Source organism: Amblyomma americanum, chromosome 5, assembly GCF_052857255.1.
Source record: "Amblyomma americanum isolate KBUSLIRL-KWMA chromosome 5, ASM5285725v1, whole genome shotgun sequence".
NCBI classification, from domain to species: domain Eukaryota; kingdom Metazoa; phylum Arthropoda; class Arachnida; order Ixodida; family Ixodidae; genus Amblyomma; species Amblyomma americanum.
The window spans coordinates 120,154,178-120,179,383 of record NC_135501.1 but is presented as its reverse complement, the minus strand read 5'-3'; the positions used below and the strand labels follow the sequence as shown (position 1 = coordinate 120,179,383).

Below are 25,206 nucleotides of genomic sequence, written 5' to 3'. Positions count from 1 at the left end.
TCATTCAACTTTTCTCTAGCCGCTGATTGTTGCATGTAGTCGCTGCCATTTATATAAAGAAGTTGTTGTACGTTGAAGTGCGGCGCTCCGCATATGACTCTTCATCTACCAAAGCACTGTTTGTAAAATTGGTGCGACAAACAGCTGCCAACAAGGTTCTAAATGCGCTTAGAAGGAATGCTATTGTTCTATGTCGTCAGTGACTTACCTGTTGTGGCTTATCTTCAACTCTGTTGCTAACTTCATCTTACGGTCGGTGTGCCTGAGCTCTGCATAAGACGACTTTAACAATATTACCCAACGTCAATTATATGTGTACATAACATTTCATTCCGGTAAAGTTTAAGCACTAATGCTCTGATACCATATCAAAAAACGTAATGACCGAGAAGTGAACGTATTTGGATTGGCACATATTTACCTCTTCAAAATAACCATTTTTAAGAACATTCATTGAGATGCAGTTTCAAATACGACTTCAGGCAGTAGCCCAGGTTTAGTTTCTCAGAATTTCACCCTCATCCAGGGCTGTGTCATAATTGGATAAAAAATTCCGCTACAGTGTGTGTCGGCGTATCGTTAAATGTTTTTGAAAATGAACTAAAACTTCAAGTTTATTTTTTATTAAATCACATAAGTCACAAAGACTATTGAGCCAGAGTATCAGAACCAGTTCTCCTAAACCATTTTCACATGTGTTCCCAATTTCGTTGAATGCATTATCAAATAAAAGGATAAAAAAGATTATCTCAAGAAAGAAAAGAATCGGCCACAAGCGCACTGACCAAGTAAGCTAGCCATATAATTATTTGTTTGTTACAGCTCTTTAAAATTCACAAGTTGAGGCAATTAACCTGCTATAAACTCTGTTCTCTTTTTGTGCTCTACTTTCTGCTGCCGTCTCATGTTCAAGCGCGAGAGAGAATGCCCATGGACGTCTTGCATTTGCTTTCGCAGTCGGCATAGCTGTAGAAGTTGTTCGCATTCCCTCCACATCCTCCGTAGATGAACTGCTCGCAGGACTGGGTCGTCGCGTTGTAGTAGAAACGTGGCATGTAAGCCAAGCAACGTCCAGCCTCTGCCGGATAAGTGCACTCCAAAGGCGTTGCCCCTGCGGAAGCAGGAAGTTCGCGTAATCGGCAGCAAGTTCTAGCGCAGTCATGACCAAGATAACCTGAAATGACGAAAGGATGACCGCGAAACACTAATAGTGCCGTGCTGTCAGAACGTGTACGCCCGTCAGCACGCTTAACAAAAACGCTCGACATGGCGGCTTGGTCTGGAGCCTGCACCGCGAAACGTTGGCCGCTGTCGCCGAGATGATATCAGAATCAGAATCAGTCTTTATTTGTTAATATATTTCATACGTACAGTACATGATGCAGAAGTAGGTCCCGAAGTCGAAGACTATAATGGGACCTCCTAATCAAATACACTGTATAAACATTCAGTAGTTGAGACAGATCAGATGAATATGAGAAATTGAGCATATAAATATGGAGTACAACTGAAACCAGACACATGGGAGACAAATAGACAGTGCTAAAATCTGTAGCAAAGGGCCACCGAAACATACTAAATTATATATCATACTGAATGATAACGAAGGTTAGGAAGCAGTGCAAAATACGTGTATGAAGAAAAGGAAACGAATTAATCACACTGAGTGCTCTTAGCTAAATATTGATTGTTTAATATCTGCTTTAAACAGGAAGATTGAATGAACATTTTTAGTTCTCTCGGTATGGTGTTTCAGAAAGCAACTGATGAGAAATGAATTGCCTGTTTCCCGTAATTGCTGAGAACTTTAGGCAGGACAATATTGTTATTGAGTGCAAACCGGGTTATGTTATCGTTTACAAGATAACACTGTGGTATGAGAGGAAGAGATATTTCATTGTTTCCAAGTTTGTACATGAGAACGCCAAGAGAGTTGTCGGAATCCGGGCTTCCCGCCGTTGCCATTGCGCAGCTGTTGCCGGCATCCCGCGTTGTTATCTTTCCCTTCTCCCGCCTCAGGCGACGGACAGGCGGCTGGGTCACTATCCACTGTCATTCGGCAGCAGCTCCGCCCCGGCTTCCCAAGGGCCTTTGCCATTGGTGCCTTTTGGCGGAAATTAGGAACCCCCCTTTGGCGGCCGCGTCCCGCGCGACCGTCCGAGCGGAGCCCAGAGAGAGACCCCTCCGAGACAGCGTAAGGTGCGTACGCTACTGTCTGTCTGGGTCGGCCTTTGCCGTTCGGACCGGTGCATACTCGAGCCTGTCCAGGGGCCCAGCAACCTCCAACTTGTCCGCCTTGCGTTGGCTGCCCACTCTGTTACGCAAACGGCCCAACGGTCGACACGCGAGATCACAGCTCTGCCACGGGGACCATCTCCTGCAGCGACGTGCTAGCGGCGCGCATTGCTCTTTTCCCTCCGAGCGCGCAGCGGAGCCTTGCTCCTAGCGTGCACCGGGACGGGGTGACTGTTGAGTCTGTGTACCGCTGGAGGACGGCGTAAATAAACGTCTCCTTCGCGATCATGGGGGCCTGTGTCTTTGCGGCGAGTCGCTCTCCTCTCTGCAGAGGTTGAGTGCGCCGCAGCGGTGCCCTAGGGTGCGTGCGATGACGGCTGATTGGGGCCCTTGGCTCGCGCGAAGCTCGAATCCCCGGTGGTTAGTGGTCTGTGCCCACTGAGAAACCCACAGAGTATCTAACAAGCTGTGATACGGAGAGGATGTTTTGACCCTGAAGAATAAAGGATGCATCGATGTAATAAGAACTGTAGGTAAGTATACGAATGGCTTGATTTTGAATTATATGCAATGATTTTAGGTGAGTAGCATACGTGGTTCCCCAGCATACTATACCATAACTAATGTGTGGGTGTCTAAATACGTAATATGAGGATATTAATGGGCTGTTAGAAAAGTTTTGACGCGCTTTAATAAGTATTCTTAAAGCGTATGCCAATTGCTTCTTTTTATTGCTTATGTGTTTATAAATGTTTAGATTGCTGTCCAAATACGCTCCCAGAAATAAGGCGAAATCGCTAGCCTCTATGAGACACTGATCAATTGAGACAGGAGGAATGGAAAGAGACGGAAGTTGATGCGAGCTGAAAACAATAAACTTCGTTTTGCTAGAATTAATGGTCAAACTATTTCGATTGCACCAAGATAGAAGGTTCCCCAGATCATGGTTAAGTTTTGATACGGGATTAGTAACGCTTGAATCTGAGTTATAGATTCTGGTGTCGTCCGCATATGATATGCAGTTGGAGGAACCGAAGCACTTTGGTAAGGTATTAATATAAATAAAAAAATGAGAGGGGATCAAGAATAGAACCTTGTGGTAAGCCTAAGTTTGTAAACACAACATCAGAGTATACATCTGAAATAGTGACAGTTTGTGATCTATTTTGCAAGTAATTTTGTAGCATTAATAACAGGGGCCGGCAATATCAATTTCTTCTAGCCTAGAAACAAAATTCTATTATTAATGGTGTCGAAAGCTTTCCACAAGTCTATAAAGACGGCTCCCGAAAATTTTCCTTCATCAAGGGCAATTATTAATTCGTCTGTAATAGTTAAAAGAGCAAGTTCAGTAGAATAGCAAGAACGAAATCCATTCTGACATCGCGATAATATATTAAACTAATCCAAATATTTTTACGAGACGATTCGCAATTAATTTTCACTTAATTTGTTGAAACAAGGAAGAATGCTATTTGGACGATAATTTTTCATTAAAGGAATATCACCCTTCTTAAAGACCGGCATAATCTTTCGACGCTTTAATTCATGCGGAAAAATACGATTTAAACATCAGGTTCACAATATGTGATAGGACGCCACTAATTAGATGCGCAATCATTTTTATATCAACCGGATGTATGTTATCAAGGCCAGGACTTGTTATTTTTAACTTACGGATTATACCATTATTTCCTGTGGTGTGGTTGGAAAGAGAAAAAAAAGAGTAGGGAAGGCTATTGGATAAAGGGGGTTGGAGAGTTTCCTTAGGAGGCTTGTTGCTCTCATTAAAGAAACAATTAAAAGCAGTTACAATTTCTTTTGGGTTACTGTACTCGATACCATTATGTTGGATAAAGTTATTTCTTTGCGCTTATCGTTTCTTCCTAAGAACGAATTAATTATGTCCCACTTTTTCTTGCACCTTCTTGCCACACTCAAGAAATTTTTGTTTATGATAGGTTTTTTAGCAGTTTTTATTCAGACAAGGTATTCTTCTATTTCGTGTAACGAGCAAAAAGTGCAAGGTTGAAGGGCTGCATTTTGTTTCTTTTTTTTGTTCAGATTTCATTTTTTGCGCATTGCTTTAAGAAGGCTCTCTGTGAGCCAAGGGCTCTGTGGACGAGCTAGTTTGTCTTTTCTACACTTTCTTATCTCGGAGTGGGAATGAAGACAGAAGTGCTAAAAACTGCGAATAAGCTTCTTGAGGATAATGCAAAAACATAATCTACTGCCAGTCAGCCTCAGCCACTGCAGTTAAGAAACTTTCTTTATCGAAGATAATCTTATTGTATATTGTTCTTCTATGGTTTTGACTTGTACTTGGAAAGCGCATGACTATTGAGAAATGATATGTGATGTCTATATCAAGGACGCCAGCTTCTGGAAGGTTTAATAAATTTGTGAAAGCGTGATCAATGAGTGTGTTGCTACCAGAAATGGTGAATCGAGTTGGAACCGTGATGATGCAAACGAAGCAAAAGGTGTGGAATGAGCTGCTGTAGTTTATGGTATCTAGAGCGAATTCATCGAGGAGACTGATGTTTATGTCACCTACTATTATAAAATTTGCATTCCAAAATGAGAGATTACCTAATTTCTCCTGAAATACGGTACAGAAATCGAAAACTAGCGACGACGATGACCGGTAAGTACAGGCAAATATCAGTTTTCTATTATCGATATCTAAAAATAAGGAATCAACGTAGACCCCAAAAAATTCACAATCAGGTATGTTGAATTTTAGAATTCTTCGTTTATAAGTGAAATAACTGATGGGATATATGTACGGCAGCTCCACCACGCTTAGAAAATTGTCTGTGGGAGAATTGTGAGGCGTATGAAGGAAACGAGAACAATTTTTTATCATGCTCACTAACGGAATATATTTGATGGGGCTGACGATAGCTGGGGCTCAGCTCGATTTGACTTGTCGACTTGTCTTCCGCTTGTCTGTGTGGTGGGGAGAGTGGGCTCACTTGACACGTCTGTTTCGCCACGTTGAGAAAACAGAAAAAAACGTCGAGGTTTGCGTATCTTGAAAAAGCCATATGGCGTGCAACAGTACGCGCGCGTTTCGAGCATGGACTCAGCGCTGCCTCTTGAGAGAAATAACATTTGGAAAAAGAACAGGGAGCGGTGGTTTGTGAGGCATATAAATGCTGGACTACAAGAAAATCTGTAAGCCACTTAACACGCTTTTGCACGCGCACACGTATGTATTATGTACATCCGGTGGCAAAATAAGTTGCGGCACGCGATAGGTGGCCGAATTTCAGATAACACTGCATCGCCGCACTATCTAAATTTGCGTTTCTGGGGTCCAAATATCGCAGTGCGAGCGCACGTCCTTTCATGCTAGCAGCCGTGTCTTTTTCTCGCCTGGAGCGGTCTGTCGGATATCATTCACTTTTTGGCGTTTCTAATTTAGACAAAGCAAGCAACGAACGCTTCACCCCTCCAATGCGCCCGCCGAACGGCGAGCGTAAGGCACTGAGTAAAGAAAGCGACACTAACGCCAAACGCTGCATGCAATCAGCTAGTCCGCTGCAAGAGAGAAAAATAATACGGCTGCGAGCATGAAAGGACGCGCATGCGCACTGCGATGTCTCGACCCCAGACGTTCAACTTCAGACGGCGCGGCGATGCATTTTTACTGGACTCTGGCCCCCTGTCGCATGCCCTTAGTTATTTTACCAACGGTCGTACGTGCATGCGTGTTTGAATAGCCTACCACCTACCGTGTTCTGCGCGGAAGCGAAATACAGGCTAAACAAAACTGCAGTGTGAGGTTACGTCGCCTCCTGCTACATAAGTGTCATCTCCTCGTTACTGTAAAAACTTCACGCTGTCATTTCTGTTTGAATGCATAATGGTGTTTCTTTGTACATTCTGTGTTTTCGAGTTTTGCATGCAAGTAAGTCACTTCGCCATGTTTGTTGCATATTCTGCATTTTGTTCCTTTTCATGTGTTTTTGTTATGATATTGTTCGCTGTCTGTGAGGCGCTGCCATTCAAGCCCTTTCATGCTTAGGTTTGCCTTATTGGGTTTCAATGCCAACTGAAACAAATAAAGGTATCATCTATCTGTATTTAATTTTTGACGCTCCTAAGTTTAGCCCACCTGTGAAATTTGACCTTCGATTTGGACCAAAATTGAATATCCAGACTAATTTGAGTACGGGCGTCACGATTTGTAATCCACAAATTTGACCCCAGTCACACCCCAAAACTAACCCACCCAACGCTAAAAATCTGACCTTCTTAAATTTGGAAAACACCATGTCAAACCTAATCTGACTCTGCTCATTCCATTAGTTTTATATTGCTTCGACCTTGTGGGAAGCCTTGACATTGAAACTGAATCCAAAGTATGTCGTTTAGCAATTTTCGTGTGATAGTTTGGCAAGATCGTGATGCTCATAGTCAAATTAGTCTGTACATCGGTTTTGTTCCAAATCTGAAAAGGTCAAATTTTGGAAGTAGGCAAAATATAGGAGCGCAACGGGTGAAATTTGTACACTACCGTCGTATCGAGCACATTCAAATCAGCCTGGACATCGATTTTGGTCCTAATGAACATTGAAACGTAATCCAAACCATGTCGTTTAACGGTACTGGCGCAGTAGACAAGTAACAGCAGCTGTCGCTCGATCATTCGGTGTAACGTAGTTAAAGCGCTACTAGTTTTTCTTTCAGTCACGACGAGCCTTACATCCACGACGCGCACTCAAGCGGAAACAGCCATGAACGTGTGGGGTGCCGTCCACTTCTATAGTCTGGGACCCAACCAGAGAATTTCAGGCCGTTTAACATCTGTCGACTATGTGGACACATTGTAGCAGGTGCTCATGCCTCACGTGCTGGATGAGCCCTTCACGGAAGAAGCGTCTACGGGTTTCAGCACGACGGCGCCCCCATCCACACTGCACGAGCTGCGCAGGACTTTCTAGATTACCAAGCAGGTCATGCAGCTTCACTGGCCTCGCCGAAGCCCCGATCTAAACATAAGTGAAAATGTTTGAGGAAAGATGAAGCTACGACTTCCCAGGTTTCGGAGATCGAGTTGCACACGGCGGACCAGGTTTTGATTGGCATGCAACAAGAATGTGATCTTCTGTGGCGCAGCAACGAGTTCGCAAGCGCTCTCTACATATCGCTGCCCAAGACAATTGACGCTGTGCATACTGCACAAGGTGAGAGCACGTCCTACTTTTCTACATGATTATTTGTACCATGTAGCTTTTTTTTTGAAGCGATGTTTATTGCCTCATGGCCTAAAGGTTATGAATTGAGAGATGAGTAAGATGCCTAAATATATGTAAAAAAGTGGGCTGATCTGATGAAATCAAGAAGGGGACGATGATATGTACCTGTGGCCAAACAATATAGGAATCCTGATTGTCCGGTGAGAGACCCACTGCCGGCAGGTGCCGAATTCTCGTCGGCTTCAGCGCCGGGCAGTCCCACAACAGGCGGTGGATATCCGCCTCACAGCCTCTGATTTGCACACTGGACACCCGTGGCGGGGATACAAATCTTTGAAATGCGGCCACTTGCGTGTCACAGCTGGGGTTAGGGCAACCCCGACCCGTATCCTCCGAAGCGCAACCTCCTCTGCACGGTTAAGACCACGGGGGAGGGTTTCCGCACACAGAGCGATCAGAGCACGTGTGCGGTGCCCGAGGTGTTCCTTCCTTGTTAAAAGGAGGGTGGAGTCATCCAGAGTGAGGACTTGAGGCAAAGACGAGTTCTTCGTGTGTTTCTGCTCCTTTAGCGGTCGACAAGTTTTTCAGTCCTTATTTCTCTTACAAACCGGGACTTGTTTGTCCTTGATTTGTGTTTGTGTTTAATGCAAGCTCGTTTAGGTTTTGTTTAGTGTCTGTTATAAGGTTTAGCGTCCCAAAGCGACTCAGGCTATGAGGTACGCTGTAGTGCAGGGCTCCGGATAAGTTCAACAACCTGGAGTTCGTAACTGGCACTGACATCGCACAGTACACGGTCCTCTAGCATTTCGCTTTCATCGAAATGCAACTGCCACTGCTTGGATTGAACCCTTGTTTTTCGGGTCAGCGGGCGAGCACCATAACCACTGATCGACCGTGGCGGCGGCACTCGTTTTGTTTTATCTATCTGCACCTTCAAACGTAGAAGATGGCGTATAGCGGGCACTGTTTAATGCTTCAGTATTACTAATCCCATTAAATTAAAATCTCTTGCAGTGTTTGTACCACACAGATGGTAGAGAAAATCCCAGCGATGGCCAAAGAAAAAGGGTGACGTCATAAAGCGGCCGCACGACGCACACGTGTAGCCAAGCACCGCCACTTCAAGCAATATTCTACATTCGTTCGTCTATATATACCCGCCCCTGAACGGCATTCATAAGGCGCCATTAATGCGGTCATATTCGTAAAAAAATTTTTGCGCAACTGTTTTGTCGTACAGCGTTCTGGGTGGTGTCATACACGCCTGTATGAGTGTGTGGCTGGTGTTGGGCCCTGACCGCCTGAAATAAACTCAGTTTGCAAACCTCAACCAAACGCCTACGTCTTTCGTGCATGACATGCCTTCGCATTCCCACACTGAAGCAGTCCTAAGTGTGCCGAATTTTTTTACGTACGAAATAAAATACGACCGTTAAAAATATTAAGCGCAGTTGTGCGTTTTAGAAAACTGGCAAAAACATATAATGCATGTCTGAATGGGATAATAACGACCAGATGTCGTGTCTCGGTTCCGCACTCTCCGGTCTGTTTTTATATAACACTCCGCATATAGTACACGCTATTCTTGGATGCACTCTAGTCCGCAATTCTCGTGCATTTTCACAACGATTACATGTGCCACGTTAGCGCACAATTTAGGAAAGCCGCTTCGTTCTTGGTGTTTTCTGAGAATAAACAAGATTTTTAAGCATGAAAATTTTGCTTGTGTCCGAAATCTGACAACCAATGTTCTTTCTGCTTGCCTCTTATTTGTGCCACCCTCTGTGCTGATCAGCGCAGCGCAAGCTCACCTAGCTCACAGTCCTACGAACCTACGAGCGTGAACCTCCCCGAAGGGATCTAGTAAGTTATGTTCCGGGCATGCGCCCGCAATGGCATCGGAGCGGATAATCGCACTGTCACCACCATTACATCAAAAGTACCGGCGGCAATTCCGAGCATTATAGGATACTACCACAGGCACAAATTCGAGCCCTGAGATCAGAGTGAGCAGCGGGGAAAGGGAGGTGGCGAACGAGTCCTCACCAATTCTCGCCGAGCGAGCGCCGTCTCGTTGTGGAGTAACGCTTCGGCCCTCCTGGCGAATATTTATCCTACGCTGTTATGTTCTAAAAACTTACAATATGACATAAACTCACATAACTTTACACAACAACGTCCCTTCCCTTGTCTATTCAACACCTAACAAGGGCCTCGATTCTGGCAATCTAGATGCCGAAGGTAGCATGAGAGGGTTCTCGCACAGCTTCCGCCCTCACCATTCAATCAAGTTCCTGCGAACTGGTACGTTACTGTGAGTGACATACACGGGTAATAAACCTTACGTTTGTTCATGAACAGATTTATGTTTTCCGATTTTGGAATTATTTTTTGCTCTAAACTTTCACCTGTTGATTTTAAACACTACGAGACACCGTACTCGAATATTTGAAACATATTTGCTTCAAAATTCTTAAAAGATCATTGGCTTGCCCATTAACAATCTTTTCGTTGTATTCTTGTTCCACCTGTGGCATGCCGCGGAAGAGGAGGTGGGACCACCTTACACAGTTTCCGAAAACTGAGAGTGAAATATATCTCATGCCTTGAGGACGAGCCGTAGGCCGCATACGCGCCTGGCTGCGCACAGCTTTCGTGAACGTAATTACACATTTTACGAACATAGATTATGTTGCCGCTGTGACTCAATGATATAAAGCTGCTTAGAGATCAGGAAACCGGGAGCACAAGCCTCCTCTCACCGCGGACGCGTAGGGCTCATTCGCTAAGCATGTTAATACAGCGCAAAAAAAGAAAAAGAAAACGCGTCACACAAGTCAATTTGAGCACAACGCGAGTTCTGATCATCAAGTGGGATTCTTCACTCGTTCGAGCCTTGACCTTCGCGGTCGAATGCGCTGATATTTCTAGCATATCTCTCGGAGAGTAGTTACCGCGAGCCATAGAGATCGGCTATTTCGAGAAATGATCGAAGCAGATGTGATCCAGAAATAATACGTTCTTGAACGTCACGCCTGCAGCCTGCAGTGTAAAAAGTCTCATTTTATGGAATTTTTTTTAGCTCTTGGCAGTAAGAATGTTGAGGCTTTGCATAAACGCATTTATCGCTGTGCGCTGAAAAAGTGATCTCCTCTCCCGCGAGAAAGAATTTGATTAAATTTTGTAGGTCGCATTCTTCGAATGGAATAAATATTTCGTTTCCTCTCAGTCGGAATTTTATTTGACAGAGTTCATGCGGTATAGAAGGCCCTTTCCGTGCTTTTTATGGCATAGCGTTCGATGCCTCGTGACGGAAAAACCACTGCGTGCCTAGTGATGACGTGAAACGAAAGCATGACATGGTCGAGCCCTGATTAGGCTACAAGGTGCGCGAGGTCGTCAGACAAGGGGACGTAGCCGACTTGTCAGGTGCGCTGCAAAATCTCGGCGTGGTGAGTCACAAAAAATAGTTAGTAAAAAACTTCGTTGCTTTGCCACGATAGAGATAACGCTGCAGGGTCACCGGACATGGCCTAACCCTGACTGGTCGGCAGGGTATGTGACGTCCTGAGACCAGGTGACATGACCGGTTTTGCAGGTGCACTGGTCACGTGACGTTGTCAAGGGAGGTGGTCGGCAAGGGTTGCAGTTGGTAGCTCTACTTGGTTCTGCCCAGAACTGTCTGGACAGCTCCGCGTGTCCAGTTGAAATGGAGCTAGGATCAGCGCCCGCGTGCGTCTACCGCAGTGAAAAATCTTTGCAAGCGGACAGACTGGCGAAGGAGTATGTCGCTGAAGACGGAGTATGGCCGGCTGCACAGACTCAGCTTTGAAGCGAGCAGCGATGACGGAGGAGAAGAAGCAAGCTGAGCGGAGTTCAGAATTGAATGCTATCGCATTCTGAAGAAGTGAGGTGATGCAATGTCGCCTAAGTTTTTTTTTCCCGCAGTTTTCATATGAATTAGCACCAAGTGGGAGATATTTTCGTTTTCTCACTGAGCAACTTGTACTGGTCTTTCAGATAGTTTCTCAGCTACATAGTTTTCCAAAAGCAATGGTGCCGTACGTTCTCAACTTCCATTCGACAAAACGGCAGTCTGCTACGTTCGCCGAGCACTCCCTGCAGAAGCCTACTCACTATTGAATCACGTGGTCACGCAACATTGCCGCACCAGTGAACACAAATATATCTTTGCATTCAATTTGTCTTTAAAAAAACTACAAAACTTATCACGTTATCTTGTTCTCGTTATCGGCTCAGGCTTAGCACCTTGCTTATTTCCGGAAAAAACACCATACGCAGCCAATGCTCTTAAAGGAAGCCACATAAGCAAGGTCGCGCTCCAGTTCATGCCCTCTAGACACAAGCCAGGGCCCGAGTGTTACGCGGTGCGGCCGAGTTTAACGCGTTAAAGCTCATTTGTGGCCTTGCTTTATAAAATCAGCAAACAAGGAGAAAAAAGATGAAGGCTGCGAAGCCTGTAGAGTAAGCCAAACCCGCATGATATCTGAAGTCCATTTGAGCGTGCCCCCGCAAGAGTAATTAATGGTCACACTCATTCCAACCAAACTGCCACTCATAATTCGCCAGCGTCAACAGATTAATTTTGGTGCCCGCCATTTCTGAATGCATGTTCTATAGTAGGATAAACACTACAATAACCTGGCGTCGAACCATACCCACTGCTAAGTTTACTGCATAAATTCGCCGCGGTTTTTTTCCTGGGACACAGGAATCTCATCGCAATAACTGTCAATCAGTGATCGCCCCTCCGGGAGCTCTTTCTTCCCTCCGTCGCTGTATGTGGTATTCTCTCGCTATCTTTCGCATTCCCTGTTCTGCACAATTCTTTATATAACCTCCTGATGCTCCATGCCAATATAGAATGCACAGCACAACGGCAACGAAAACCACTCGAAAATGATTTTCTTCTAATCATTACATCCACGCTTCTGTTATAATAAAAGCTATTCCTCGTCATTTCAAGTATATTTCTAAATATTTTATTCATGGCAACACAGCGTGCTGGTTACACAAAGCAGCATAATTTCTTATGTTCCTGAACAAGTCAGCTTTTCTTCATCTCATGAGCTCTACAAAGACTTCTTATAATCTACAACACCTCGTAAAAAGTTGCTGTCAAACACTGACACAACACTGGCTAAAATACATGACCTTGCAATATACGTCATAAAACGAGGTACGTAATAATTGATTGCTCGCTTATCAGATTAAAACTGTGAAGTTAAGTAGAAACCTTCATAACGAGAATTACAACATAGCTAGCACGACGAGGAAAAAGACCGACACTTCAGGCCTCTCCATTAGCGAAAACAACAATAAGGCGACTAGCACTTCTATTTCGAGACGACAGGAATGTCAGCGATGTAATTTGATGATTCCTGGATGACAGAAACCTACGCAGTTTTGATGAAAGTGTACTTACACGGCCTGAATGGAGCTTGAAATGCTTCGCTGACATCTGCTGGATCCTGTTTCCTTGAGACTAGAGATAAAGCAATAGACTTAGCAGAGTATGCTCATAACTTCAATTACATATCTTCGTACAAAAATACCGTTAATTCATGAAATGCTATGAAAACTAGAAAAAAAACTGCGCTGAGGTTTCCAGCCGTGAGCGCAAATCACAAATTTAAGCTGTAGCTTCAGCAGGACAAAAGTACTGGTATTAGCATGTGCTCCTTCTTGCAGAACGACATTGTTCAGGCATCACTGTTCATATATGACATAACTGTCTTGTCAGATGACCCAATGTTCCGCAAGATCCCTCAATGCGTAGCACGTTTTTGGCTTTATTATTTTCAACCAAGTGTTAAGAAGCCTGCATTTAGCCTACATATAACCGCCAACATAGCACAAAGCCTTGCAGTACGGACAGCACAGCAGGAGAACATGTTGAAAAAACAAAGATCAAGGCAAAATATTTCCTGTTAGGTCCACAGCACAAAACAACGAAGGGAGATGACACAAGAACTAACTTCTACTAAATGCTTTATTTTGCGCCCACAGGTGATAGGTAAAAATGCACATAAAAAAATAAGAGATAATTGAGGCCTTTGCAACTGAAGAGCCTGGGATCGAAAATTCTGCGAGCAGTTCCTTCTTATTACTATCAAAAAGAGGCCTCACCTCCTTGGATGCAGGGCAGAGTGCGAACTTGTGAATCGTGCATAACAAATTGAGCTTTTTCTTTGTTCGCATTTGGTTTAAGTTTGTTTTTGATTTTCAGACATCTGTTGTCAAATTTCAAGCTATGATCCGGGTAGCCTTTCATGTGTTTTCCCCGAAATAAAGACGAGAGGATAGCTTTTGGAAATTATTGCGGAAGGCAACAAGAACAACATTGCGGAAGGAAATGAGAGGCAGCGGTCGCACTCACCCCAGCATGTGTTCTCGCACTCTTCCAGAGTCTCGAAATTGTTCTCGTTGCCCCGGCAGCCGCCGTAGATGAACTTCTCGCAGGTTTTTGACCACCGGTTGTAGTAGTAGCGGGGGTAGTGCGCGCCGCATGGCCCGGGATACTTTGGCTCGAAACAGAGGGGGTTAACATTCCCTGCAAACATTTCACAGGCAAAACGTTAGAAAAGACGACAATCAATGTATTACTATTTTGATGCTGCCTATTGATGCCACTAGCACCTTTCCGTGCGATGTTAGTCGTTTTTTCGCATGTGAAAAAGTATATTTTAAGTGTAGAGGCATGTCAAGCACAGTTGCATCACCTTTATCGGCCTGGGTAAGTACAACAGAATCACTCGGAACAGGGTCAAAAATATTTCAAGAAGACAATATTTAAGAATGCACGCGTAGATAGCTGATTTTCAGGCACTGTCTTCATTTACTGTAATACGGCCTGTCAGTGTATGAATCGTCTTCACGTATTGCTTACGCGCAAAATTAAACGGACAGATCCTTTTTTCTTTTCCACGCGAAGATGGCATGGCCGCAGCTTTCACATGCGAAACATTTATTTGGAGATGAATGGCCCACGCCTGCTTGCCTGGCTGGGGTGTTGTTACTTCTGCTGAGGATGATGTAATGCCAGCGAAGGAAACCCGGCTTTAACTGTCGTAATTCTTTTTGCACCTCGCTCTAAAAGCTTTATAATACTCATATTAACAGTCATATTAGCGACCATACATCATATTCACTGACTTTGTTTATCACAACTTCTACTCGCTATAAGCTTACATCTTATTTCAAAACTGTTGAAGCAGTAGTATCACATCAAAACTACTGGCCTCAGTTCTGTTGATATCTCGCCCTCTTCACTTTCTCATTCGTACATGTCAATTTCCTTTCCATTAAAGCATTAAGCTACTCTAAAGCACCAAGGCCGTCCGATAGGAGGCCCGCTATTCATAAACACGGGATTCAGGCTTGTGCAGAGAAGATTACAAAGCCGACAAACGACGCCACTCTTAATATGCGAGCCGTTCTGTTATTGTCTCTCAGCATCCCATGCTAAATTCCTGTAACAATAACGTAGCAATAGCATGTGACATGCCACTGAACGTAGGCGTAGGGCTATGCTACAAAGGTATTCAACTCTCTCAGATGCTGGAAAGTTGCACAGAAAGTTGAGAAGCTGCGCGTCTCCAAAATTGGACGACTGGCTTGCGGAGAAAGTATTTAGTTGACTGCCAACTTTCAGAGAAAGCTGTATAGTTTCTCTGTACCAGTACGGCTAGGCGAATCTTGTTTCTAAGAAGCAATTATTCCCTAAATTGACATATACTGCACTATGAGGGTAAATACAGTCTACTAGACCACACCTACAGAAATACATACTGAAAAAACATCATTACCTGGCTGACGCAGGCAAGTCATTTCGCACTCCTCCTTGGTCCTATATTTGTTATCGTTGTCCATGCATCCAACGTACCAAAACTGCTGGCATTGGGCAAGGGTCACGTTGTACGTCCACAATTTCTGCAACATCCTGCAACGCCCTTCCTTTGGCTTGATCAGGCACTTTCTGTTGTACTCATTTAGAGCTGTCGAAAACAAATCAGAAGAAACACACGTGTCTCTTTGACAGCGCACTGTCTAGATGAATGACCGCGTGGCCTCTTTATAAGACGAGTTTTGTGCGAGACAAAAAACTCCAGCTGAAATGTCGAAATGCAAATCCAGTGCACACAATCTGTGTTATTGTCTTTTTTTTTGCTTTGCTCAGTAACATTCTAGTTTCAGTTTTTTTTATTCCTGTTTCGCTACTAAGCATTCCGGTGGTAGCTATAGCAGCGTAGCTTTTCAAGAATTAGCATGTATATCTTTTCCTCATGACGTTCTCACCAGCTCATTTCTGAGCGATTAAGAGGAAGTGTACACGTGAAGGGTGAAAATCCGCAAACACCCGCTGTGCGGGATGACCCTCTGTGACTACACTATACGCAGATACATGTGCCGTGTGGGCCGCCTTCCTCAGTCCTTGCCTTTTAGAGCGCCGGTGTTATGCGTCCTTTCGTGTGCTGAGCCCCGTAGCCGTCGGTGTAACTGAGCGCAAGGTGAGCGAGGAGACCGGAGGAAAGCGAGGGCGCTACCCTCGAGACAGGTTTTACCGCGCAAATGAAAGTACCGCCGCTCGCTCACAGATGGCGCCGGAGTAGTGCGCACTGCCGTCCATCACGACTGCCATCACGTCCATCACGTCCATCCCAACTGAAAATTTTCATATGAAGAGTTCCAAAATTCCATGGAGTCCGTATCAAACATATGGGCCCGAATGAACTATATAGAAGCAGGCATGGAAACATACGGACTTCACGTGACGTCATGTACACTGTATCAAAATGGTATAGAAGTTATGTGGAATGCATATGGACACTTTACAGGCAAGATATGAATTATCCCATGTTTGCCGTACCTCATGGACTCCGTGTTTTCAGTTCCATGCCAGCGACTCATAGGGACCGTCTCAGTAGGGGTGTGCAAAGGAAGGGTAGCTTTTCTGCGGCGGCACGCACCCGCGAGCTGCCACTTCGCAGTCGCACCACGGTCCATTCCTTTGGCGGGCGAGGCTGTGAATTGAACTGCTCGCGATAGATTATCCGCGTTTGCCACGCCACTCTCAGCGTTGTCTTTCTAGTATAAATAGTCTTCTCATGAACCAGGCATCGCAGCAGCAGGTCGAACGTATCTCAATCCATTGCTCCGATCCCAAAGACATCTTCATGACAATAAAAAATGGGAGAGCAGTGCTAAACGAAGCACTTGCGCGAAAAATAAAGAGTGTTTTGTAACTGGAGATATACATATCTCTCAAGTTTCTTACGCCAACGTATAGGAAAATAAATATCAATGGCACTTTGGTGACCTAAAGTGCGATGAGGCGAAAGCCTTTTGCGCGGTGTTGCTGACCCTCCCGCTGTTCGTGTGCTGAAACTACTAACCAAAGACAATGTCATTGTTAGGAATCTTTGTACTGTCTTTATTCGAGTGAATCGTCTTCGGCTAGGTCAATTTCAACTTGTACCATTTCTACTACGCCATTGAGGACGACATTGGTGACCTCATCAGTTTGATCGACAGCTATCGTGAAAACTATAGTTTCAGAAACACGACCGGACACGCTGGCGAGACCCAGGCTAACTCGATAGTTTTCTAGCGTGGAGTCCGTGGTCTGTTCATTGATAAGCGTGGACTTATGAACATTTTACAGATCTAGGAAATTCGTGCCATCCGGCGAGACTAGCGTGGTTACGTCCGCTCCTTCGAGCATATCCTCCGGAATTGCTTCTGCCGTTTCGTTATCGGACTTATCAGCTTCTGGCTTCGTCATGAGCGTTTGCAGCTCGGAGCTGTTCGCTGTCGTCATGGAGCGAATGACTACAAGAACGGGATTAATATCAAGCTAGACGCCCGATTCACTGAGCTGCCTTGCCGTTCTGTTAGAAAGAATTTACGGACAGCTTGGCAATATTAGGTTCATTTCTACTTGTACCATTTCTACCACAGTGTTGATGACATCATCAATAACGTCATCAGCTTGATTTGCAGCTGTAGTATAACAGGAAAGCGACCGGACACACTGGCGAGTCATGAACCTATAATGGCTTTCGCCTTAAAAACACCTACAAAGCTGCGCTCAAATTTCGCGTTAAGGAATATTGTAATCGTCCTAACAATTTTTTGGGTATACTTGGATTGCGAAAACACTGTTCCAATAGTAACCGTGAAAAAGCCGATGGGCCTGTGAAGCCTCGACCTTTGAACCTTGAACTCTGTTCTCTGACGAAATAATTTTCTTGAGGTGTGGCTAAGGGAAGGTGATGTGGTAAGAAAGTTTTAAAGAAATTGCCTTGAAGGACAATGCAAGGCAATCTCTGGGCAGGACTCAAGCGAATTCTAAGCCTATATTAGGGTTATATAAGTGTCACAAAATTCGGCGCATATTTAAAAAATCGGCGCTGCGCGCAAGCAATCGCGCCCGCGTGCTGTAAAATAAAACAAAAAAAGCGGAGAAGGAACCAATGAGAGCGCGCAGCTTTGCGTATGATGCTGCCCTTCGCTCCCTGGCGCGGCGCCAACGGAGACATAGACGCGCGCACTGCCGATTGTTCGAGAAGGCCAGAGTGATTTCTACTGATTCTCGACAGAGAGGGCATAGCCTCGACCATTCTAAGTGGTGCCCTCTCTCTTTTCCCCCTCGCGTCGCCGACGGCGCAAGACGAGCAAGTCCTCGATGCTTCTGGAACCTAGTCTCCGAGCTTCACCAATGGAGTCGCGCGCCCAGTGCGAGGAGAAGGAACTTGTGCAGTTGATACTGCAAGTATGTGCGCGCCTACCTTGGACCAAAGAACGAACAGACGCGCACCACGCCTATAAATGAGGGCTTTAACCGCTGTCTGTCAGCCCGAGCCGCCGTTTAAGCTTCTGAAAAGCGCATCCGCTTGACTCCCGAGACAACACCACTCGTCCAGCCACGGACCAGGGAGGCAACGTGCGCCAACCTGCGGATCGGCCCCGTCGTGCTCCTCAGGTCGTCGGACTGTCAGAGTGCCCGTTGAATAAATTGTTTTTTGTTGGTTTGTCTCTCTGTGTTAGCGCACTTTAGGTACATAGATTTTGTTGAATTGTAAACTCTCTCGATTGTTACTTTTCATGAGTTGCCTTTATTTGTCATTCAGTTTGTATGGGCTCGTACGAATGATTGTGAAATCCTCTGTATCGTCTCTTTGCTGTACAAACTGTTTTAATTGTGAACCTTTGGCTCCGACCCACTCTCTGGCTTCTGAAAGCTGGGCGCCAAACGACCACCCCCCTTGTCACTTGGTCGCTGGGCTCCGGCTGAGCTTGCCACGCCAAGTCGAGGGCATCTCCTTTGTGACCGAGACCGGTCACACGCTCTAAGGGTGTCTGGGAGTGCACGAAAAACTGGGCGAAGTGGTGACAGTAGGGAAATCGCAGCTAAAGGACAATCAAAGACAAGACCAGTTGCAAGTACTTCTTAATAGCCATAGAGAATTGCTTAAACGTTGCCCTAAATAATGGCTTTAGCTATTCCGAAACCAGCGCCGCCGCGGTGACTGAGTGGTTACGGCGCCCCTCGGCTGCTGGCCCGACAGACGCGGGTTCGATCCTGTCCGTGGCGGTCGAATTTCGATGGAGGCTAAATTTTAGAGGCTCGGGTACTGTGCAATGTCAGTGCGCGTTAAAGAACCACAAGTGGTCGAAATTTCCGGAGCCCTTCACTAGTGCGTCTCTCATAGACTGATTCGCTTTGGTACGTTAAACCTCCATAAACCAAACAAACCCTCATTCGAAACCAGGCGCTTTCCCACGTCTTACTCGGCTTAACGGCGTTAAAAGTCCAGTTTTTTCCGCACATATTCCTGCCGCGGTGATATTCCAACATACGGACCAATAACATGCACATGCAAAGATAAAACCCAGCGCATAAAGCGTCCCGACGCCGCGCTGGAGCAGTGGGAGGTAACACTGGCCAGCCACAGCCTGACTGAGAGACGAGAACGCGCTAGTCGTTATTACCAAAGCGTTGGCTACAGGAGTATCGGACTGAGGACCTCAGCCCCAGTCTCCTTTTTTTGCGATTAAAATTTGTTCTCTCTCTTTCTATTTCCCTCAGTACACTCAGCGTTCATGTAGCTCCAATACGAAAACCGAACTTGTTTTCACCATCCCACTGAGGATTACTTGATGCGTTTGAGTGAAATTTACGTAATAAACTTCGCTCTCTGAAGTTCTCGGCGAATATTACCCTTGATAGATTGCGCTCCATAGTTTTTGCAATAGAAACACCTTTTCTCTGCCGAATGACCCTTGTTTTTCATATTGGAGCTAGTTGTACAGTAGGAGACAAAAAACTCTGTAGCTCGCGCTCCGTGAATGAACCCGACAGCTTTATTTTTAGGTGCCGGCTAGACACCGCGCCTGTTGAGGTGCGAACCAAATTCATGTCCATTCACCTCCACAAATGTGCGCTCCAGCCGGCAGTTAATAATGAATCTATTGGCTTCCTTCTGGGAGCACGCGGTCTAGAAAATTTTGTCCCCGAGTATAGCAAGGTCGATTTAAATCACATTATCTCGAACTACCCTCAGTCCCTACCCGCCAGTCACTTCATTACCGTGTCTGACCATGAGGAGGCTTTAATGATCAGCCCCGATCCGGGAACACTTATCAAGCTCCTACAGCTGGCTGAAGATGCTGCAAGTTGCCCACGGGATAGCGGCCGTCGTTTAAGCGGGGGGAGGAGGGGGGCGCTTCGGGTCTTTCCTCTGTATCCGCTGGTAATAGTTTCACCGCCACCACCACCCCGAGTAAACATTTCCACCCCATTTGGTAGCCCCTGTCAGAGCATGAGTTAATAAAAGAAAGGCTGCGTAGTGTTTCTTAGATGTTTTAACGGGACGTGTGAGTGAGGAATGAGGTTAACACTATGCAAGGCAGCTCTTCTTTGTAGAGCATCCTTGGCGTGAAACATCAGAGACACATTTCTCTTCTTTGTTGCAGTAACTTTAAAAAGTCGCGACACCTTGCGTCGTCGTTTACCGTAACAAATCACAGACATATTCTGGCACGTACCGGTTGAAGCACCACACTTCTCTACAGATGCGAGATAAGCGTAGCATGGAGCATTTAAATTTTGTCAGCTTAAAGGAAACCAGATAGACAGGAGGGAAACCCACAAACAACACACATGTGCCAATAGACTGAACATTCTCCTCTCCCAGATTGAGGGCCGTGCATCTCAATGTGAAAGACTGTGGGCAGTGTCCTTTATAGCTCCAGCCTATTAAACGCGTTCGAAAACCATACTTCACGTTGAGAGAACCGACGTCCTATAGTTTTGCATCTCTTCACCGAGTGTCGTTTCTGTAAACAAAGTTGAAAAAGTTCAATACAACCGGTATCCGCAGCCGTGCCCTCAGAAACTTATAGTTCGGGTTCCTTTATTTCATTGCGACGCAAACTCTTCATGGCGGACCGCGTGAGGAAGGCGAAGATACGCGAGCCGCGTGGCAGATAAGCTCGGGCTCAGATTCGGCTCGTGGGAACTAGAACATGCCTGCTTGTGGAGTCCGGCAGATGGCTCAGTACGGGTCCTGTCTCCGCCATTGCTGTACAGGTGGTGACCCGGATGTGATAACTGTGGCCATTGGTATGAAGTTGTAGAGCCAAGAAACATCGCGAGCACCCAGCTAACAACGTCCTATCATAAAGCATGCAAGTCAGTCTCGCCTCCGTCGCACCAGGCCATGGAAACCTCAGCTGATGGTGTCCTACGGCCGTCGTACTGGGAGAGCAACCCAGCGCTCTGATTTCTCCAGATCGAGGCACACTTCGACCTTGCCAAGATGAGATAACACACCATACGGTATTTTCGCATCGCCACCCCACTACTTTCCACTTCTGTCGAAGAGGTAGCCATCTTATACTGGTTCCTTATCAACCCTCCGGCTGATCACTGCTACAAGCTCAAGGCGCCGGCGCTCCTAGTGCGGTTCGTCATATAGGCGCAAGCTTCGTAATCTGCATTGCACCATTGAACCTTGCACGAGGCGTGGCAGCTGCAAAAGCCGCAATTAGCACTTAGCTCTCAAAATCGGTAGCGTTTTTATAAGAGGCTAGAAAACAGGCCTGCCTGCGAAATGGTAAACATGCGCACATCCAACATCAGGACCCAACATCCGGAAAGGTCTGCCAGTAGGCATGGCGGTACGCATCGGTTGGCACTCGGATATCCCGCCTTACTACTTTGCTTGGTTTTAGGCTGTGATCGTGCTTTCATGCTTTCCCTTGAAATGAAAATGAAAACTGTTTTTTTGAATAAAATAAATGACGCAGTAACTGTCTTAGATATTTCTGTGGACACTCGATCGAACCACGCTATGAAGGAAAGGATAAAGGACGGTCTGAAACAGGAAAGGAACAAAGAGGTGCGTAGTGGACGTCTCCGGAGTATTTCGACCACCTGGGGATCTTTAACGTGTATTGACATCGCACAGAACATTGGCGCTTTTTGCGTTTCGCCTCCATTGAAACGCGGCCACCGCCGTCGAGTTAGAACCCGGGGTACTCCGGCTCAATAGACGAGCGCCTTCCATTGAGTCACTACGGCGAGTCTGCTTTCCATTGATAAACAGAAATTCAGAGATTCGCTTTTCTACTTCGTATTGCTGAGAAAAGAAGAAATACTGTGAAAAATTCAAAACTCACGGTTGCACTTGGCCATGCATTCCTCTTCTGAGTTGTAGTTGTTGCGGTTTCCTTCGCAGCCACCGTATGCGAACAAATTGCAAGTCGCCGACTCCGGTTCGAAGTTATAACGATAAATAGTTTTATCGCACGGTCCCTTGTCTGCCTCCACAAAGCAGTCCAGAAATGCTGGAAGCGATAAATGCAGTTTCGTAGCCTTGTACCAGTTCTGTTATGACAGTCATGCCTAGGATTATGACCAACAGCGAGATGCATTTTTTGCCTTTATCTCCACCATTGACTTCATGAGTCCTACCATTGACTTCATGAGTCGAGCGCAGCAGCTGTATTAAAGGATGCTACTATGTGCATCCCTCTACGGCACTATTTCCCCGCACCACCTACCTTCGCCTTCCTTCACAAATATAACAAAACTACCAGTCTTTGTTTCTACTCATTAACGGTCCTACCCGAGTACAGTGTTTTGCAAATGTCATCAGGCCACAGGTAATTTAATAAACCCGTACATACCAGTCGAAAAAGCATAGAACTGTTCTTAAAAAAACGAGAGAATGTTTTGTTGCTTTGTTATAACCACAGATATTTTTCTAGCATTGTAGTATATTTGTTTGGTACTGAAGCATTATTCTATAGTCTTCCGTAGCTAAGTCGCTAAAACGAAGGCCAGCACAATAGTTAACTAATTCTGTTGTTACAACCTGTAAATGGCCAAACATGCCATTAAAATGTAGCTGTTATAATATAAATTATATTTTTTTGTTTTTCGAAAGCTATTCGGCAACTTGCAGCGATACTGGAGCTCTTGAGGTCCTTCGAGCATAGGATGAGGCACTTCCCGACCCTGCCGATGTTTTAAACTTCATCCGTGTTCTGAATCCTTTATCACAAGGCTCAAAACCTGACTCCCTAACCACGACGAATTTTTCCTCAAACATGTATAATAAATCGTCTTCCATTGCGGTAAATTATCAATAAATAGAATATTCTTCTTAATTCACGCTGTTCTCTTCTTTTCGGTCCTAACTGCGCTGTGGACAGAGCGAGGAGAAGGCAAGTGTATGCGTCGTTTCGTGTGCACTGTCCGGCGGCCGCTTTTGCGAGCGCACCTGGCGTAGCTACCGGCAAGGCTACAGGCTTGAGACAAGCGAGAGTCCGAACATAGTACTCATGTTGCGGTATGTTGCGGCCCGCACGAATACCAGCCTGCTTTAAGGCATTGAGGACGTCCACTCTCTTACAATCTGAGAAGAGCGGTAGTGGGAAATTTCCAAACCGTTCAATAGAGCATTGGTTTGTTTCTGTGAACTGAATTCCAACACACTCTCGTCTAAAAATGGGCACTCCCGGTGCGATCACTAGCAGTCTCTCTGAAACGTGACAATCTTGTTAAAAGTTTTTGCGCAAGAAGGGCAGACAGCTTTAAAGGCAACACACACAATCATGCGCTGAGAAACGTTTTCATTGGCACAAGGTCACACCTTATATAGGACGAAGTGAACCCTGCTAAAGATGGCAAATATAGATAACAAGTGTTGATCACAGAACCATGATTCAGAACGCATGCGCTCTCAAGTAGGGACGCACCTAACTAAAGCAAAGTTCCTTTAGTTTAGCATTTTATTTTTATATCAGTTGTTAGCGCTTCTGCGTGTGTGTTATCTTTCACTTGGTCTGTGTCTTTGAAGCGTAAAACATCACAACACCGAAATGCACCACTAGCCCAATAAGAAGTTTTATTGGCGACATGTCATGTCCGAAAAGATTAACCGCATCATTCACTCCAGACTCAATGGATGCGGAGCTGCAGAGCGGGATGTTGTGACCGCCCCAATTTAGGGCTCAAGAGAAAACGAGCAACCATTGTGGTTGTTCTCATTTTTTTCTGTTGTGGGTCTGCTCCATAGCAACAAAAAAAAACAAATGAGTTTAGCTATCTTTGCGCAAAGCATGTAAAACAGAAGCAAAGTCTGCTTCATGTTTGCGCCTTAATCTTGAACGCTTCCGTGGGTACTTCAGGGTCTTTCAACTTACGCAGGTTTAAGTCGAGTAGAACTCTTGAAATTACAGTAAAAAACAGAAAATTCCACTCCTTGCTGGAGCAACAACATGGCGTCTTTAACTAGTCCCTTTGACGCACAGCCCGTGCCCACTTGAAGCACGCAAAGCTGCCCCAATTTGTGAAATCACTTCATTGGGTAGCGTGAAAGCGGAGGAAAGAGTAGGTTTGGGATAACTGTCACTAAGAGGGCATTTTAACTGTTATATTTGCGCATTAAAAGCACCAAAAATATGTGAACGAGATGGCAAAGTACATAATAAAACGAGCCTGCTTTGCCCAGAATTTCTCAAAATAGAAAGCGCTATCCTGAAGAGCGGACAGAAGTCAACGACTCGTCTCTCTTTGAACATCACATATGTTAGGTTTGTAGCATAATTCTTTCTGCTGCCGTTCATGGGCTTGTTCTGTTGTTAGCGAACACAGCCAAGTTGCAGATCATATAAAAAAAAGACATAGTAGTAGTTGTGTTGTGCCTCTATGTGAACTCGAAGCACATTATTTTTTGCAAGGCACATGAATCTTGAACATCTAGGACTCAAAAGGAAGTTTTATGGTTAAAAGAGTAGAAAACTGAGCTAGTTGGTTCATTCTTCTTGGTGGGAACAGCCGAAAAAAACCAAAAACGCAGACACAGAAAGGAACACACAGAACGTAGACGAGGCTGACTGTCAACTAAACTTTTTATTGGAAAATCCGCGCTTTTTGTTTCCTTGTCAAAAAGATCTTGCTTTTATCTCCAGTGGGGTTCGTTCAAACATGAAGAAGGCATTGAAAGGGAGAAATTAGCTGTGGTTCCGTATGTTCATGGATTGACCCACAACCTCATGAAGATTGGCAAGAGGCACGGGGTCCGGGTTGTTTGCTCTGCACCGAACAAGGCAATCAGCATGTGTGCTCGAGTCAACAGGCAAAGGAAGCAGCAATGCCAGATCGCACACCGAACAAGATTCAGCGAGTGTGCTAAAGGTGTGGTTTATAATATCCCCCTGTCCTGTGGAA

General features: G+C 45.4%; 1 protein-coding gene across 2 annotated transcripts in view; it reads right to left on the bottom strand.

The window, feature by feature from the left end:
• Positions 1-617: 617 nt before the first annotated feature.
• The window catches only part of LOC144132632 (carboxypeptidase inhibitor SmCI-like), a 33,357-nt gene continuing 8,768 nt past the window's right edge, over positions 618-25,206 (bottom strand). For both annotated transcript variants that reach the window (XM_077665179.1, XM_077665178.1), the window contains 5 exons: positions 22,149-22,316; positions 15,272-15,460; positions 13,843-14,016; positions 12,889-12,948; positions 618-1,111 (listed from right to left, as the gene is read on the bottom strand). In XM_077665179.1, the coding sequence (XP_077521305.1) occupies positions 909-1,111; positions 12,889-12,948; positions 13,843-14,016; positions 15,272-15,460; positions 22,149-22,316 (794 nt within the window). In that variant the 3' untranslated portion in view covers positions 618-908. The remainder of the gene's footprint in view (positions 1,112-12,888; positions 12,949-13,842; positions 14,017-15,271; positions 15,461-22,148; positions 22,317-25,206) is intronic.